At 30.8% G+C, this 19,779-nt stretch overlaps 1 protein-coding gene across 2 annotated transcripts in view; it reads left to right on the forward strand.

Annotated features, from left to right (window-relative positions):
• Nucleotides 1-895: 895 nt before the first annotated feature.
• LOC143230999 (F-box only protein 42-like) overlaps nt 896-19,779 on the forward strand; it is a 37,359-nt gene continuing 18,475 nt past the window's right edge. The window contains exons 1-6 of one of the 2 annotated variants that reach the window (XM_076465420.1): nt 896-1,549; nt 5,825-6,061; nt 6,399-6,502; nt 9,091-9,266; nt 14,329-14,425; nt 17,863-17,919. In XM_076465420.1, coding sequence (XP_076321535.1) covers nt 1,408-1,549; nt 5,825-6,061; nt 6,399-6,502; nt 9,091-9,266; nt 14,329-14,425; nt 17,863-17,919 — 813 coding nt within the window. In that variant the 5' untranslated portion in view covers nt 896-1,407. The remainder of the gene's footprint in view (nt 1,550-5,824; nt 6,062-6,398; nt 6,503-9,090; nt 9,267-14,328; nt 14,426-17,862; nt 17,920-19,779) is intronic. The other variant, XM_076465421.1, reaches the window with a different exon arrangement.

Below are 19,779 nucleotides of genomic sequence, written 5' to 3' on the forward strand. Positions count from 1 at the left end.
TAATGAAAGAGTTATACAGATGAGATGTGCTGTTAGTGCTGCATTTTACAGTATTAATGATGAATACATTCACTCTCATACTGCATAACTTTATAATACACATATCTATAATAATGATGTAATATAAATTATTAAGTAATTTAATGTTCGATGTTTTGTAAAATTTTTTTAACCTTTTAATTATTCGTGGCAATAATTTCCAAAGTGCAGTTTTAATTCCTTTCTCCTACTGGACCTGGAATCTGTTATTAACACAAATAGTAAAAGAAAATCTCATAGGACTGTATTCAGAAAGTTATTATTATTAGGTAACGGTCCAGAATGAAGTGTGACTGTTTAGTAATCGATTGCTTGTCCCTTACAAACCGTATTGTGCTTGTGTACACACACACATACACGCACGCATTTATCAGGTGCTTTCAATTCCGGAATTTTCTACACAATATTAAATTATCAACTTTAAGAGATTGAAGTGTGTGATCTACCCATACCAGACATTCGACTTTTAAGCTCCAAGCTAATTTGTGCTCGTCCTCCTCTGGGACAGCGATAAGTCTATGGAGTTACAACGCTAAAATTAGGGGTTCGATTCCCCTTGATGGATACAACAGATAGCTCGATGTGGCTTTGCTGTAAGAAAAACACACAAACAACACACTCTTTGCGCTCACTGTAAACATCTAATACATTTAAGTTTACTCGAAAATTTGTTTGGTGTTTTTATGAAAAAAAATGAAAATAATTATTTATGTTTCTATCTCAAAAGTCTGTACACATTTTAAGATATCTTCTCTAAAATACAGTAAGTATTAAACAAAATTATTAACTAGCTATATTACATGAGAGTACATAGAGACAAAATGTAACCTATAACTATTTGTTATATGTTCAAATCTGGGAGAGAGGGTGCTGTTGTTAGTTGGTAGCATGGATACATGAGGAACGCGTTTCGATGTTTGTGACCGACGTTAACATAATACGAAGAACAATTTAGATGGTTTGTTGTCTTTAGTGAAACTGTAACTAGTCTATGTTAAAAAAATAAGATCATATAAATTATATAAGTAAATAATCTGAGGAAAACACTGTATACGAAGTACCAAAGAAAAAAGAAATCTAGGAAGGCCTACACAACATTACAGTATAACGTACAAGTCACAGTTACATCTGTATTTGAATATCGATGACCAATTCAGAAGAAGAGTGATGAACAGTGTGAATTTAAAATGGTTACAGTATAGTCTACTTCTGCAACGGTAGTCTTGCTTTGTATGACATACTTCTTTGTACTTTGGCATATTTTTAGTTTGAAAACAGTCTATATTGCCGAAACTTAGGAGTACGTGCAGTTTAAAAAAATTGTGAACAACTTATTTAGTTACGATATTCGACTATACCGCAACTAGCATGAATCACACTAATCACACTACTATAAATGTCGAACATTTACCAGAGATTGTTCTTGAATATATTCTTTGTCAGGTTTCTCTCTACAGTGATTTGAAACATTGTATGTTGGTCAACAGACGATGGTACAACTTATCCAAAGGTAGGATAAATCATAAAGAGATGCTATGTAACAGTTGGGCAAAATCTGTCTGTAGGAGTATAAGTTTCTTTCTTTTTTGTAGCCAAGGCTATAGTTAGCCGATGACGTTACATTCTTAGTGTATAAGTATGCTGCTGCTCATTATGTTATTAATATTTTTACAAATGCTTCCTTAGAATTCAAAATGCATAGCCAATTGGGAAAATTGAAATAATATCAAAAATTTTGTATTTGATTTATTTATAATATATATTATTGAAGAAGGTTTTAGAAATCATATCTTTTTTGAAAAGCCTCTTTCAAGGTATGTCATTTTGTCCCTTGGAAAAGCAATAACAGGCATAATAGGTACACTCCTATAATAATCAACAGATATTAAGCACAGAATAAAGAAACCAAAATTGTACAAGGTATTCTAAGTAAGGCCTAAGTAGTGATTTGTATAGAGAGGTAATTATGTTGTTTGTTTAGCCATCAATATATTTATAATTAGTAACAGAGTACTTACTGCCTTGATGAGTTGACTGGTTTATTGACCATTATGCCAAAAATGTTTTCTCCATCCTTTTTATTGAATGCATCCCCAATAATATTAAATGCATGATCCACATTATGATAATGCAATACATTATCTTGCACTTGCTATGATTAAAGATTATTTGCAAAATATCTGACCAAGCAACTAATCCAAGTCATTGTGTTATACCTCAGCATTCACAATACATTTAGAAATATCCAATAATTTAATGTCATCTGCAAATCTTGCTGATTATCCCCCTATCAATATGATTAATTTAAGTAAGAAAAGCCATATGCCTTAAAGTATTCCATTACAAAAATGATCTTGTTTGTCTGGACCCCATTAATAATAACTTTTTTGCTTTCCTTCATCCAACCCTCATCAATATGTTTTTTTTAGTGAACTACAAGTCCATTTCTTTTCCATCAATTAAGTATCATGTCCTAAAAACAATTTAACAGATTAGTTCTGGATAGTTTCATTTTAGTGAATCCATTTTTATTTTCCTTCATGATATCATATTTCACTAAGTGATTTTGTAAAGCTGCTTTTATCAGTTCCTCTTACCACTGATTGTAACTTTTCTGTATCTGTCTAAACTCTTTTTGGATAAAGTATTAATCCAGTTCTGTTTATACCATGAACTACTGACAAAATAATTCTACATGCTGATTTGGATCAACATCTGGGATTTATGCAGCTGGAGGCCATGTTTTGTCATAATGGGAAGCATACTGCTTTTTACTTATTTCTACTTTTTAATAATGTGATAAGTAGTTCTTTTTGGTCTTACTAAGGGACGAACTCATTAGCTACTATAGAAGATTTACGTGGCCATAGAAGCAGTAGAAGGCAAAGGAGTATCCTGCCAGATGCCTTTAATGAAATTCTATCTTGACCACTGACTCAGTTTACAATTCCCACATTACAGGATCACTTTCACAAACTTACAAGCTTAATAACATTTCAACTAATTATTGTAGTAAAAGGAAATAGGAAATTAATGAATCATAAACATGATTTATTAAAGTTATGATAAATTTCATGGTAGGAACTTGAGTAAAAATTATACATTTAGAAAATATCATGGACAATAGTGAATGTGTATAAAACACAAAAATATGCATTTCTGAGCATTTTGAATTGTGTATCATTTATAATTAGAAAAAAAAAGTACAATATTTTTAGGTGTTGAGTAAGTCATATTTTTGCTCACATAAAGGCAGCTATCTGTGATTGGTAAAAGTTGAAGATCACTTAACCAGGCACACAATTTTCCTTGAGTTTTCATCATTTCTTTGACTTTTTGGATGAAAACACTGCTGACTGAACTTTGAAATACCAACATTCATATGTAATTGATCAATTAATTTTATTTTTAAAATTTATTCCAAAACTTCTTTAAGTATCTAAAATGTATTATATCCAGAAAGGAAACATACATAATTGCATGCATTTCATTACAAGAGTTTCATATGCATTTGAAACTCAACATTCCCAAATACTACAATTATATTTTTAATAAATTTATATTGTATAACTTCTCACACTAATATAAGACTATTTCATCACTGAAAACAAATATATATTTAGATAACTAATGCTTAAATGTATTGGGCTTGCCTGGTTTTGTATGATGTATAATTGTAGGTCTCCCATGTTTTCCTCTTTAGTATAGACAAGCTATTCCAAGAATGTAAATACTTGTTCAATGTCAAAGTAATTAAAATCCACATCTGACCATGGAACTGTTTATATAAATGGTCACAGTGTAGTGGATATAAAGCATGACAATGACAAAGACCCCAGCAGATTGTATTGACCCTAAATATGATAGTGTACAACCATTGAATTATGTGGTATATGAAGTTGAAACTTTAAGAAATGTAAAACAATAGAGCCAGCAAGTAAGACAGTTGGCAGTGCATCACTAGATCACTGTCAAATTCTATCATATATTTTTATATATGATGCTTTTATGATGTATCAATACTTCATAATGTACAAAAATGTAGTTTAACTTTGTCTTATGTATATGAACAGTAATAATATTTAACAGTTATTTATACCTACTATTTCACTTTTTCTTTCAGTTTTTGTAAAAGTATAATTCCATTGTGGTATTACATTTTCTCCATTTGTCAGATATAAACTTGTGTTTGGTTTCATCATGTATTCAACTTGAATCTCATTCTTCCAAATCTGATATCCTCAAGTTAATGCAATTGATGACAGGTAGTCATTTCATTAGTGATGTTAAGAAAACCCACTTGTAGAGAAAAATATATATGTAAAAACGGCTCGTTTGGGTTGAGAAAATATTTTACGTCATTTCATCAACTATGACTAACATCATATAAAATTCACATCAAAAGATTTCACTTATCTTCATCCATACTCTTACCCTAGAAACAAATATAAAACTTTTCTGGCACGTGTCTACACGAGTATTCCATGGAAGATTGTTGCGTAGAAGTATTTGTTTCAGAGAAACTAGCAAAGTTTACTTTTCTACTCTTCACATTGGGATATTTTGTGGAGAACTGATTAAATTTTAAACAAGTAAGATTACTTGCATGACAACTTATTTTCGTGCCATCATTTTCACTTATAGTTTTAACATCCTTACAAGATGGTGCCTGGCAACTGCTGTTGTTTCTCTCATAAAAAATATTTAACTAACTGTGTTATCTCTTTGTCAAGGGCATTGGAGTTCTGTATCCAAAAATTTTCTGTTTTGACTGACATTACAACACACTTTTTTCCCAATGTTTTATTACTTCGTAAGCAACATAAATGCAAATGCCAAGATAATTAATATTACTGATATATTAGCTCTAACTTTTAGCTATAAAATAAGTTTCAGCTGGTTAAGAAATTGTTTCAGGTTTTAAAAAAAAAATTTAGTGAATAATGTTACATTAACACTTGAGCTACTTTCTTATCTTGATTATAGTAACATACCTTCTAAACATTACTAAAAGTGTGAGATAACGAGAGATCACTAAAATAACTATGGTTTTAAATGACATCTAATTTTACATTCATTGAAAAAATAAAAATGTAAACACAATGTTTCAGTGGAGTTAACTCAGCATTTTTAAGCTTCAGCAATAGCAGGTATGTAAAAACTGAATTTAGAAGATTAAAGATTATGAAATTTCAAATCATTCTTGTGCAGTGAGTACAGGTTAGTTAGTGGAAAGTAGTAGCACATAAAGGCTGTTAATTTGTATTAAATACATTTTCACATCTTTTCTGTAAATTTCAACCATTAAGTGTTTCCTGTCATGAAACTTCTTTTCTTTGGTAATTATGTTGTTCAAAGTTCACTGGTTTACCCAACAGATAAGTCCTACCAAACATAAGAATATGAGAGTTTGTTTTGTATAGATTATTATAATAGATTCTTTGTATTATCTACGGAGTTTGTTATTCCACCTAGGTTGAGGAAGTTTTGGACATTTGTGTAGGCTTAAAGTTTATTGATTCACATTAGAATATTATTTTGATTGGTGGGATTAGAAACTCTATACATACTTATTGGTTGAAGTTAATATTGTGAAGCTGTGCTGTACTGCTGATATGTGTCTATATATAACTGTTACAGGATATCATTTTAAAGTAAGTTTTAGTGTAGTTTTACCATTATGTATAATACTGTTTTGTTTTTGTGAATGAATCTGCAGCTTCTTAGATAATGTCTAAAAGTATCTGAATTGTCTTTATGATTTTAATTGGGACCTGTTTCGTAGCTGCTGTCAGAAAAGTTCAGCGTGACTTGCAGCATGCCTTGATAAATAGACAAATCCTGTGGCGACACATGCTTCCAGAACCAGGACCTAAAATATCTGAACGGTATGCTCATAGCTGCTGTGTAAATGGTGATTCTATGTATGTTTTTGGTGGATGTACCACTGCTAATACAACATTCAATGACTTGTGGAGACTGGACTTAGCAACTCGAAGATGGATTCGTCCTTTAGCTACAGGTAATTGTGCTCATGAACACAGTGTAGTAAAAGTTCAATAATATTTTAATATAATGTAAATAACTTTATTGTACTGTTATGTTGACATAGTTTGTTTAAAAGTTGGTAACATTTTTGATAATTTTCTTTCAATTAATTAATGTCTTTGTTTTTCCTTTCTTTGTTCTAGGAAATGTAAATATAGAAGTGTTAAAATTTTTTTATTTGGTGCAGAAATATTGTGTAAGGTAATTGAAGTAAATACACATGTAATTTAGGCTGCTATAGATACAAACAATGTATGTATATATATCTGGTTGTGTTGCTACCTAAAAAACATTTTTACACCTGCTTATAGGTACTTATCCGTCTCCAAAAGCTTGTGCCACATTGGTATCTCACAAAGATAATCTGGTTCTGTTTGGAGGGTGGACTCACACATCCCCATACTCACCATATCAGGTGGGTTTTCACCTGTTTGTCAGTGACAACCAGTGAAAAGAGTATGATATTTCATTGTACATATGGCCAACAGATACATAACTGAAATGTCACAATAACATGAAGATCTTTAGGAAATGTATGTAGGACTTGAATAAGTTAAGCATGACTAAAATAAAGAGACTGACACAGTTGTTTGATTATGAAGTAAAGAAAGTGTATTAACAACAAAAACGTAATGTGAATGTAGCAGGACACCAATTTTCTGCTACATTTTGTAACTTTTGGGCTTAGTTGTGGATATTTATATGTCTGTAGCAGTCAAGGCAAGATTTATTCAACTGACTTAACCAAGAGAAGGACAGTTCAGCTCAAGTAGTAGTTTTGCTTGAAACTGTATTCAAGTTCAAGACTTTCAGAACCTCCCAGAATGCCATGTAACTGGTATTAGGACATTAGACTCAATATTAAAGCAAAGGAAAGCACAGACTTCTAAAGGTTTATTTCCACACGTTTCTTATGTCAGCAGCATGACAAAGCAGAATTCTTAAAAAATAGAGTATTTATCAAAACTTTCACAAACTAAAATATTTTTTTCAGTTTGAAAATCTTGTGCTGAGACTTTTATAAACAACAGAACTAGCCTTCAAAATCCAAACTCAGCAGTATAGCCTTAACATAAGAATTTTGGAATAAGAATAATGAAATCTGCTTAATAAAATAGCTTTGAAACTCTGCATAATTATAACTCTATAAACACTTACAAATTCTAAGTTACAACAAATATTAAATTATTTGTTGACAGACAATGAATGATATTACATTTCAACATGGGATGTTTTTGGCTTTTACAAAGTAACTGATTGACTTATTTCTATAGAATGGCAGATTAATTTACTGATAACCATAACAACTCTGACAAATACATAAATATAATAATACTAATTAACAAGAAAATGATGACATACTACCTTACAGATTGAGGTAACCACGAGAAGCTGAATTGGTTCTTCAACTTAGGAAAGCTCTGGCTAGTGTTCTAGTTCATGGACCTGTAGCTTCAATTAGAACACAAAAGTGGCTGTTTGCATGCATGAAAAATGTCAACTTTGAACAAATTATTTCTTCAATATTTTATTGCTTCTTTAGATCTCATTTCCTCCTCAGTTTTTGTTTCCCACTTCTCGCTGCAACTCATTTGTGATCTTGTCTTGGAAAATACATTTAACATAAATAAATTTCAAACTGAATGATATAAGAAAACAGAAAAAAAAAACATATGACTAACACTCTGAAAAATGTAGTTTTGTCACAGCTTCCAGATTGTTACTTAATAATGTAGTTCCTACTGTGTGCCAACAAGTAAGTAAAAATTAGATACTCAAGTACCAGAATTTTCTAAAAGAAAAATATTGGCACAGTTATTTTACATTGAAGTAATACAAAAAACAACAACAAATAGAGATGATTCTGAATGTAATTATAGAACTCTTGAGTTTTTGTTGTATCTTTTAACCTCTGGCCTTCTTCTCTGTGCATACATATTTATGACAACTCAATACAAAATCTGAACAGCAGACTTACTCCAGACAAAGGTATTTCTACCAGGACACTACAGAATGCCATGTGAGCAGACTAGACTTATTAAATAAAGGAAAAATAGCTTATTTGTGTGTGTGTGTCTCTGCATATGTTTATCATTTAAAACAATTAACAAGTAGGCTATTTTAATATTTTCATGTAGAATTAGAGGCAGATACATTTGTTCCATTCCTGACTGTGAGTGGAGCTTAATGGTGGGATAAATTGTAGTTTAAAATTTGATACAATTTTGTCACATTTAAGTATAATCACTATTATAATTTCAGAAAAATCTCTTAACTATACTAGAATGAAAGCATTTATTTTTTTGTGTTATGAAAGAGCTAAAGCTATAAATTGGTGTATCACAAAGCTAAATTATAGTTTTCTCCATACACGTGCATCTACATTGTCTATAAGTTTGGGTAATCTATCACTTGCTCTTTTACAATTTTTTTCTCTTTGCTTGTCTTGCTAAATTTTTTGCTTACTGTAAACACATTTAACTGTATTTGATAAAACTAGAATTTGATTGGTAGAATGTATAAGCATTATGTTGTAGCAAATTAGAAAATAATAATTTCATTACTACAGATTCTTAAAATATTCTTTTGATGATATATTTGAAAGATAAATACAAGTAATTTAGAACATAGGCTTATGAAATTTACATTACTATAACAGCTTCTTTGTTCTTTGTATTCAGGATTAATTTCTCTATGACTGTATTTTGTGTAAAGATATTTTTGATTATTTGTCATAACACTCCTAGGATATGACATTACATTTGTGGAAACTGTAAATAATACAGTCTTTTACATCAAGTGCAATCAAGCAAAGCAGTATCTTGGGATGTATGTTTGTACATGTCTGTGTACCACTAACCTAGATGAATCTGTAATGATGAAATATATTGTTATATATAAATTGTTCTTTTGTGTGGATTACTGATAATGTTTTATTTCATATTGTTATTATTTCTTCTGTGTAACAATCTGTGTAGAATGACATACATCTCTTATAAATAGAATCGGAAAATTTTCGGACACCTACATGTTTACAGCATATCAACTAACCGTTGGACACAGATAGTGACCACTTGTACTTCACCATCTCTTGGAGGTCACACTGCTACACTACAGAATGATGAAATGGTTGTTTTTGGTGGTCTGGAGTGTCCAAATGGAGCAGGAATATTTTCTAGGTGAATTTGATTTTTATATTTTTTCTTGCAAATTAGTAGGTTAATATGTGTACCCAAGTAGTAAAAATGGCACAGTGTTAAGAGATCTCCTGTCTTATATACTGTGTTGTAGTTATTAAATCTGAAAATTTAATCTCTCAGCTGTTTTGATCTTGCTTTTAACGTTTTTCGGTATTATGTAGTCACACCTGTTATAAATGAGTTGATCAATTCACAACACTTGGAAAAATGGCTTAACATAGGAAAAGTAAATTTTTTGCTTTTTTTGTAAAGTGTAGAGATGTCATAGAAAAAGTTATTTCAAATTCACTCAGTCTTTCTTTGCTAATGAAACATTAATTATATACCTATTTGAGTATGCACATATCTACAAAACATACTATTTAGCATTTCATAGGTTGAATGACAGAAGCATGGAAGACAGATAAATGAAGTAATAACAACCATATATCTCCAAATAACATTGGTGTAGCTGCTTCAAAAATGAAAACCAGTTTTAAAATACAACAACTTATACAAATTGTAGAACTATTCAGCATTGTGACATTGTTGTAATACCTACTTGCATACATTATATAACATAAGAATACTTGGTCTTTCAGTTCTTTCTGAAATATTTTTGAAAAATATGATTTCTTTTCCCTTCTAACCAAATACGTGAAGTTAGTGACATCTACAAAATAAATGCTTTGTTTTTATTCTGTTAAATGTTCATGATAGGTTTGATATCAGGTGAATAGTGTTTTCAAAATCATAATATTTTAGAGCTTATTCCATGATACCACATACCAAATGGTCATTAATATCTTTTAACTAAAGTTAACTTGAGTTACATTAACTTTTTCTTTCCATCAACTCAGAGCATTCATCTTGAACACATGAATAAATAAAGCAGAAAAATCAATGGCTCTTCTGTATCCAACAGAAACAACATTAAGTTTGTTGTACATGAATCTTCACCAAAACAAAAGTAATGTTATTTTGAAAAATAGTCTTTATAAAGATTGAGTGCGATCAAGAAATACTCCAAACAAGTTGATGTTAGAAATTAACCTGAAATTAAATTTGAAACATTTTGTACACCCATTGTTTTAAAAGTGTATAAAGCTACTCCAAGTAAATGAAAAAAAAAAAAAAAGATGATATTGGTTTTGTGTGTTTAAGAATTTGTGGAATTGATGAAATCAACAAGTGCATATTTTAACAAAAATCTAATAACTGATGTAGTAATTAATGAAGAGTTTTTGTGGTTGAGTTAACAGATGGGAACTTTTGATCTGTATCATGTATCAAGTTTAATGTATTTAGGAAGGTTTTACAATTGAGAGGTTTGATTGTGTGTGTGTTTTAGGTCATTTAAAGGCCACAGATTATTTAATTTTTAAATCCGTGAGAAGTTATTTTGCTTTGAATCCTATGTTTAATTAAGTTGTGAGTTAGATGACACTGTTTATCTCTTAGAATTTCAGAAATTTTAGTTCATAACTAAAATTATTTAAAGTAAATCCTTTGTTGTTATTTGGTACCACTTTTTAAAGCATTGTGATCATTAACAGACAGGTTCAGTTGTTTTTTTTAAGTTATGCAGATACTGTAGATTTTCAGACCCGATACTGACGTTCTACTATATATAGATGAAATGGATTGTGAATTTTGATATTCAAAAGTATAAAATGTTGTAATGACTTAACATCAGAATTATCTCTTGATCATTTTCCTTAGCTTTGGCATGTCTTATGAGTTGGATTCTGATCAACCCTTTTTTCTGATTCTCTTTTGGATGAGAAATTGAATCAGCACATCGAGTTGAAACTGTGATGTAGAGATTGAAGTGTAGCTATATAAAGGCTTTCGGTTGTCTTAGTTGTTAGTGAAAACATGATGAACTACCAGTATGTATAATGAGAACCCAGCTTTACTCATGAAAATCAGTGATTTTAATTTTAAATCTCAGAACATAGAGATTTCTGATTAAAAATCTCTTGTTTCTGATGCTACTACTAAAACTAATGCTGTTACCTGATAATCAAATCATACCAACAAAAAAAATCACATATATTATAATGCACAATTAGCATATACTTTCAGATAACCCAACCACCAGTTCAATGTTTACTGTCTACCCTAATTTCCTACAGAAATAACACAAACTTAAGATACTTACTGGTATATGATAAATTTACTAAACATTATCAAGGCAAAATACCTTGAAACTACAAAAAGAACAAGTACGTCACTTGTTCGTACATAAACAGTATTACTTAAATAAGTTGCTAAACACCACTTTCCATGTCAAACAGACATTTACATGCACTTATAAGTGTTTATTGTAGAAAATGTAGTGAACATTACATAAGACAGACAAGATCTAGACTTGGAGAGCAGACACAAGAGTGTTTAAGCTACATTTGATAAAAATCAGAGATATACTCCATGAATTTTGGTAAGTCCTTGTGGGCCACACATTTCTACTATACAAATTAAATTATCTAAACATTATTTGTATAAATACCCATTACATTCTTTCCACAATGTCCAGGAGTCAGGGGTAACTCCATGAATTTTGCTAAGTCCTTGTAGGCCACACATTTCTACTATACAAATTAAATTACCTTAATATTATTTGTATGAATACCCATTACATTTTTTCTGCAATTTCCAGGAGTTGTGACATGCAGTACAGAAATATTAGACAGGCCAGGTCTGGTTTATAGGCTGTATTTTACTCATCCCTGGTTCAAGCTATAAGTATAATTTTTTTAATGGAAATCATTTTCACAGTGATGTGTAATAAAAGTATCTTAGTGTTTTATTTGATCAGTCTCTTGAGTGAACAAAGCAGTGTGCAGTTGCCAGTGTTAGGGCAAATAGAACTTTGGGTTATACTTATGGAAATGTTTTACATGAGTCTAAAGGCATCATCATTTAACTCTATAAGTGACTTGTTAGACCTTAACTGAAGTATTGTGTTTGGTCATTTGTTCCTTATATTAAGAAAGATACAGAATTTTTGCAAATGGTTCAACAAAAGGCTTATAGGATGATATCTGGGAAGGAAATTTTGTCATATAAGGACAGGTTAAGATTTCTGAAATTGTTTTATCTTGAGAAAAAAAAGAAGAGACACAGGGAATCTGATTAAGGTGCTTAAGAGTGTTAAGGAAATTAGTGCATCATCCTTGTTTGTATTTAATGGTAAGAATGGGATACAAGGGATCATGAGTATTAATTTTGGTAGGGTAGGAGTCATCTTTATCCAAGACAGTTTTACTTTTTTAATAGGATGGTTGGTTTTTGGAACTGGTTGTCTTAAGATGTGCTGGATGCAGTAAATTTTAAATGGGTTAAAGGGAAGGCTTGATAAATATCTAAATTATGGAGATTGGACTTGAGTTGTTTTTTGTTTTTTTTATTTGAGTGAGATGGCCTCACTAGACCAGTAAGCCCCTTGTTGTCCCTTAAATTTTATCATTAACTTTTATTTAAAGCAAGCTACATAAACAGATTGGAACTAAAAATTGAACAGCAATTAATGTATATGACTTAGTATACCATTCTAACTAAGTAAGTTCATAAAAACAAAAACTTATAATGATTAGGATGCAATTACTGGTCAGTTGGGTACACTAACTGTTAATAATATTTGTATGCATAATCTCAGCTGGTGTTTTAATTCAAGCATTACAAGACAACTGGCAACTGTGTTATTGTAAGGAAAAATTAGCATGAACTGACAGATGTTTGGCCATTTGGTACTTAAGTGAACTAATAAGATGCTAGATGAAATTAATATTTAAGTATTATTTGTAACTTAAAAGTGCAGAATTGTTTATATTGTGTGAATAAATTTTATTGCCTTAAAAAACTTCAGAGATAAATAAGCACTCACTAAACTCTAGCTTTTAAACTTTGGTAATAGTGCTTTTCAATGGTGGTACAGCAGTGTATAACTACTACAACATATCATGACTTTTTTAAGTAACATAATGTATGGTGGCATTTGTGTGAAAAAAGATGTTTATCAAAATTCTGTTAATTTCCTGCAATTGTCTGAAACATAAATACTTATCAAACTTAATTTGATTTTCAGTGCAAGTCATCACATTCACATTTTTTTCATAGTGAATTTAGTTCAAAATAATAAAATGTTAACAGCGACTAGAAAATTAAATATCGTATTTAAATATTTATACTCATTAATTTATTGTGGCCTAAATTTAAACAATAGTACTTTTATTTGTAACAGCTGACTTAGTAGTTTTACAAGCTATTATTGCATATTTGGTAATGAAGAATCCACTTTGAGAAAATATAGTTTGAAAACAGCTTGAATGTGTAATGAAGAAAACCATTACAAGTTTAACAGAGGAATAAATGTACATGATTTTATCATTCTACTATTGTATGTCAACATCTGTATTGTTTTATAATTGTAAGACATTGTAAATTAAAAAAATATTTTAAATAAATAATAGTTGTAAAACATATAGTCTTTAGTATATTCACAGTTAAGTTTCAAGATAGTTATGTAATTTTGTTACAGTTACATGTGAATATATTTAATATGGATTACGAACACCTACTTTGGGCCACTGAGTTTCAAGCAACAGTAACTTGAATTAAATGTTTCTGAAATTCTTTACCCATTTTTTGTTTTGGATATACTACTATGTGTAATTGAATGCCTTTGTAGATTAAATTTACGTATAAAATCTGTGAAGTAAAACTTAAACTTTCAATAAATTTTACTGCCACAATTAAACCTTCTGGAAGTTTCAGTTTATGAGGCCTAATTTAAAATAATTTCTAAATTCAGTGTCATACTGTAGAACTAAAGAATTCTTCTATTTATAAAATCTCTATTATTTTATTTTAGAACTAAAGAATTCTTCTATTTATAAAATCTCTATTATTTTGCCATATATCCTATTAATTTGGGTAATATATATGCTGATATGATAATATATGATGTGGAAAAAACATCCTTTAACTATTTTCAAAATTCCACATAATATGTTACTTTGTGTAAAGGATTGTAATTTCAAGTATTTTTTATATAAAGTACCAATGATGTATGGGTGTTGAATTTGAAGGAGTGGACATGGAGAAAGCAAGCTACCACGAGTCCTCAACCTCATCCTCGGTATGGTCACTCACAGGTCTGTAACTCAGTTTTACACTTGTAGTAGGAACAGAGTAAATGTGGATAAATTATATATACTTTTTATGTTTGGACAAACTGCCTATTTTTATGATGGTTGTATGGTTACAGTGCAGCTGCTTATGGTATTTGACATCTTTTACTTAGTGTACATTTTTCTGAGGAACCACTAGCATTTCTTGATTTGAAATAGCTGTATGTAATAACTACTGTTGACAGTTTGTAATTGGTAATCTGAAGCAGTGTTTATTGCAACTATCAAGTTTTATAGGCCAGATTCTTTACAGTAGGTGTCTGTAACTTCTTGGCTCTAACTTTCAACAATAAACAAACAGCAGCACATTCTGCCCCACTTGGTTTGAAATAATAAGTTGAAACATGCATACTGTTGGTTATCAGTGTGGTATCCAGAGCTTTAATTAATTGTCTCTTTTTTCATCAAAGTCCATACAGGCAGGTTCAGTTACTTTAACCCTCTTGTGATGGGTCATAAGTCAAAGGCCATGCCAGTGCATTTGTTGACTTGCATTCAAAATTTTATTGAACTACTATTTTATGAATTTATGTCAATAAGTTTGGAATCAAATTGTAGATTATAATTCATATTGTAATGTTATGTATGAGTTAATTTCTTAATTTAAAAGTGAATATTAAAAGAACACGCCTGAAAATAGATTTTAGTGAGTCACATGCTATGTTGAATGCATCACTGTTTAAAATTAGATGTTTGTGATGTCAAAGTATTAATTATATAGTTTTGTACAAATTAGGACAAATATTGACAAGTTAGAATATAAAATAAGTACCTTGTAATAATTATTTATGTATTAGATAAGTGAATAGGATTGGCCTCTTTGCTAGTGTGGTTCAGTTAGCAAAAGAAAGAATTTGTCTTAAAGAGCTTACTTAGGATTTTTGTTTCCCTTTTTTGCAATCATGATCGTTAACTATACATTTAAACTTCATAGGTGAATATTAGAACTCTTATAATTGGGGTTATGCCACAATAAAAAAATTTATCTCTGCAAGTTTTTAGTCCTGTGTCTAGATATGTTATCAGTGGACTGAAAAATATACATTATATAGATATTGAAATTAGTGCTACAGGTAAGAACAGTGTGTGTGAATGTATCATAACATATAAGTGTGTGTGAATGTATCACATAATTTTAGCTATCATAACATATAAGTTAAACATTTAGACAATTCTATTTCCAACAACTCAGAAGAAGACAAATAAAAGTTACAAAACTAAGAAGAAAGTAAATATTTTAGGGAAATAAAACCAAAAGATCTAATAAAAAATTGGAGAAAAGTGAAATATGAATTAAAAAGTAATATTATAGACAGTTAGAAATAATATGAATACAAATTTAGACAACTGTAGATATAATTTTGTTTTCAAATTATTGAAGCTTAGAAAAATAAATTTATTTAAACAGTTATAGAATATATATAAGCAATTATTTTGTTCCTGGTCAATTCATCTCGAATAGTGTTAAGTTCTAGTCGAATATCTCTGTTTGTGCCACACCTTAGTCCACATTTTATTTAGCTGATGGATATTTAAATGATTTATCTTATTTGACATCAGCAAGGATAATTTTAACCTCAATGATAGAGATAAAATCTTCACACTCAAGTTGATTTTCAGAAATATTTTTTTCTTTATTATATATAGCTGCAGGTTTGTAAGCATTTTAATATTTCACATTAAGAGACTATTCAGTTTTTCCAGTTATTCACATGCAACTTTGTATACACATGTTTTGTCAATGAATAGATTTACTTTATATGTTATATTTATGCAAAATGCATTGTAGTTTTTTTACAAAAGCCTTTCCAGTAAACTTACTAATGTTGGTGAAAGTTCCTCTGTTATTGGATATTTTTGTTAATGGGACTTTAGTAGCAATGCCCACTTCAAACCTCTTAGGAAAATGTTTTATCAAAAAAAACTTCCTTTAACATACTGACTTCTTTTAAAAATTGTTTCTTGTACATGATCAAATTGTTAAAAATAATAGTTTCAATGGGGTGTGCATATGAGTAATTGCAATATTAATATTTGTTGGATTTGTTTATTTATAGTACACTATAGTGGATAATCTGGAGCCATTCCTTACTCTTAACACATTCATAGATGGAAGTTTATTGTCACTTACTTTTAACACTAAAAACGGAATGCAATCCTCATTTCCATGTGGTTGTATGAAATATAGATCACTTACATACCTTAAACAAATGTCAGATTTATAAGTGCTGCTGTTTCTGAAGCAGACACTTTATTAGGATAGTGGTAAATCCAATGGTATTCCATTATTCATGTAGTAGGGGTTAGACAAACATGGAAAGGCAGATAATTTTGCAGCCAGGGATGATGTGATCTCTTGTGGCAGAAAGGCTACTAAAAAATAGTTCTTTGTAAAGTGTTATTGAAAGAAGCCCACCATCCCATTTGAATGCCACATCCCAGAAATTTAATAAACATTCTTTTCCCATCCCCAGGGCAAACTGAAAAGTAGGATTAACCAACTTAAAATGTCCTTCAAACTGTGCCATTGCCATTGTGCCCCACCAAAATAATGTTTCTTCTAGATACCTTAATCACACCAAAAGTTTAACTCCTGAATGTTTTAATACATTCATTTCAAATTTAAACATAAACAACTTGCATAAAAGGGGGAACAAGGGAGATCTCACAGCCAAACCTATTTGGATAATTTATTCCCTACACCTGGGTCAGAATAACAATTTTACCTGCTTCTAATGGAGTAAATTTCTTTATATCTAGTTACCTGCTCTCAAGATAAGTTAAGTGTGTCTCTTCAACAGACACACTTGTAAACAGAGAGAATATCAAAAAAAGGCTAGTTTATCAGTAGGTTCCAAATTTATTCTGTTGATTGTTTTTTTTAGTAACAAATTCAGGTTTATTTTTTTATCCCGTGCTTATGAGAGCTGGCTAAGAGTGAACATTTGTGACAGACAGACTTTGCCAGTGGAAGGAATGATGAGCTCCTTCTCAAGTTTCAATTATATAGACTTTAAGCATAGTATAAAACTTTGGTAACATGTACTTTGAGGGAATCAGGTTACTGACTTCTTTCAGTGTTAAAGTAACATAGTTTCTTATTACAGTTTTAACTCTGTTGTAGAATAAAGAAATAGAATCTTTTTCTGCTTGTTCATAAGAACCATCCTCTAACAGTTGTTTAACCTTTTGGTTATAAGTTCTTTTGTCCAAAATTATGGCATGACTGCCATTGTCTGCCTTGGTAATTACAATAATACAGTTATTCTTCAATGAACTTGGTTTGTTTGATTGTAGAAGTTCTTGGAAATGAACCACACTCTCTTGCAGCTTTATCTATAATCCTGTCTTACATCATCAACTAAGAAATCTTGATCTTTGATGTTAATCATTTTTTACAGGTGTCAATTGATAACAAGAACATTTTAATTTTTGGTGGCTGTGGAGGACCAAATATGGTAAGTATGCTATGTTTCATATGCTTGTTTTCCCTGCTTATGAGTCTAAAAGGAAGCTAAAACTACCTATGCATGTATCTTGCTAGTAATGTTACTTATATGTAAGTTCAGGGATTATGACAGTTTATTATGTAGTTGCCAGTGTTATGTTTTGTCATAAGTCAGTAGACCTTGTATCTTGGAGGTGTGATTGATTATACACAGGCTGAGTATATTATATTAAAATGATTTTAGAGCTTCACCACATTTTTGCAGTCCATGTTGCCAAATTTGGTCATGCTCTATTTGATTACTGTGTACCTTGACAATAGCATAGTTTCCTTTGTTAAATGTTTCATTGTAAGGCTGTCATGTCCAAAGGACATCACAACTCCCTCTTGTTTCATCTTTACCCTGGAATCCCTAGAAGATGAGTTATTCTTTGTTTCCTTCTTAGTTAACACTTGTGTCCCTGTTATTCATTGTAACCAGGAATTACTCTAAGGCTAAACATCCTTTTTAACAATTACAAAGGTCTCTGGTTTTCATATAACTTGAGATTCAGTTTTTGAATGGATGCATTTGGTTATGATTCTCACATTAGATATACCTCTGTCATTGCTATAAACAAAATTCCACCCCCACCTGCACTGGTGCTTCATGAGAAAGTGATGCATTTTGGAAATGGAGAGAGGATTGGCTGATGATACCTCTCAACAAGTATATTTTCTTTCTCCTTGTTCCTGTTCTTTTGTAACATTCAAAAAGTTTGGACATGAGACAACTGTTTTTCATAAAATATTTTTTACCCACATCACAGACAGGCAGTTCCCTACTTCTTTATGTTTATTCTTTTAACATATTTTGTGTGCCTGTTAATCTGTCTTTAACCTGTACTTTTCTCCTCAGATCTCTGTGGGTCACTTCAGTTCTCTCTGTGTGTCCACTGGTTAGACTGGTTTTGTGACATAGCCAACCTGAGTGGATGAAGATGTAAGTGAACTTTAGTCTCAAGACCGTTCACTATCTCTTGCTGTTACTGGTCTAGTTCTCTGTGAATTTTGCATTAGAAGTATAGAACAGTATATTGCAATTGTACTCTAACTACCTGTTACACCATTACCCCATGACCACATATTAGATTGTTACAGTTCTGCTGGTAGATATGTACCATCTTGTTCCCTTTTTTTATATATATATATATAGTTAAATGTTGATGAGGGCAAAGAGCCACCTTGCTGAGAAGAATGCATTTTCTGAGTGCCCTTACTTGTTTCAGACTCCTGTGAGACTGTTCTTTTCCACTTATTTTTCCCGTAATTCCAGTATATCAAATCTAGTTCTGGATTCTCTTCAATATTGTTTGATTATAATTCCAAAACATAATTACCATTACTGACACTTACAGCTATTACTCTACCTCCATGATTTCTTCCTTTGCTCATCTGAGCATTGAGTGATTTTTTCTTGTTTGCTCCAGGTTTTGTAGCCTTGGTAATATTTATCTCTTGATGCTCTCCACCTATGGCAATGCACCTTCTCTCCTAGTACTGTATATAAGCATTTCATTCAGAGATACTTTGAACATTATTTTGTTATCTAGTTGATTTTCAAAATAATAATAAATAAAATTAATAATTTCTTCTGATTTGCCAGCAAAGCTGGTATGAAATCTCAGATTGTTATTTCTGGTAATGAAGCATATTGTCTTTTCCATCCCACTTCTGATATTTAACATTGCTTAACAGTCATTGGGGGGTGCTCTTAGGTGAGGCTGTCAGTGATATTATTTGTAGTGACATGGAGACATATATTCATATCTGTGATGGCTCTTTTGGGGTCTCTGATGCTGTATTTGTGGATGATCCTGACATTTTGGAG

The sequence above is a fragment of the Tachypleus tridentatus genome, chromosome 10 (assembly GCF_004210375.1).
Source record: "Tachypleus tridentatus isolate NWPU-2018 chromosome 10, ASM421037v1, whole genome shotgun sequence".
Lineage (NCBI taxonomy): Eukaryota > Metazoa > Arthropoda > Merostomata > Xiphosura > Limulidae > Tachypleus > Tachypleus tridentatus.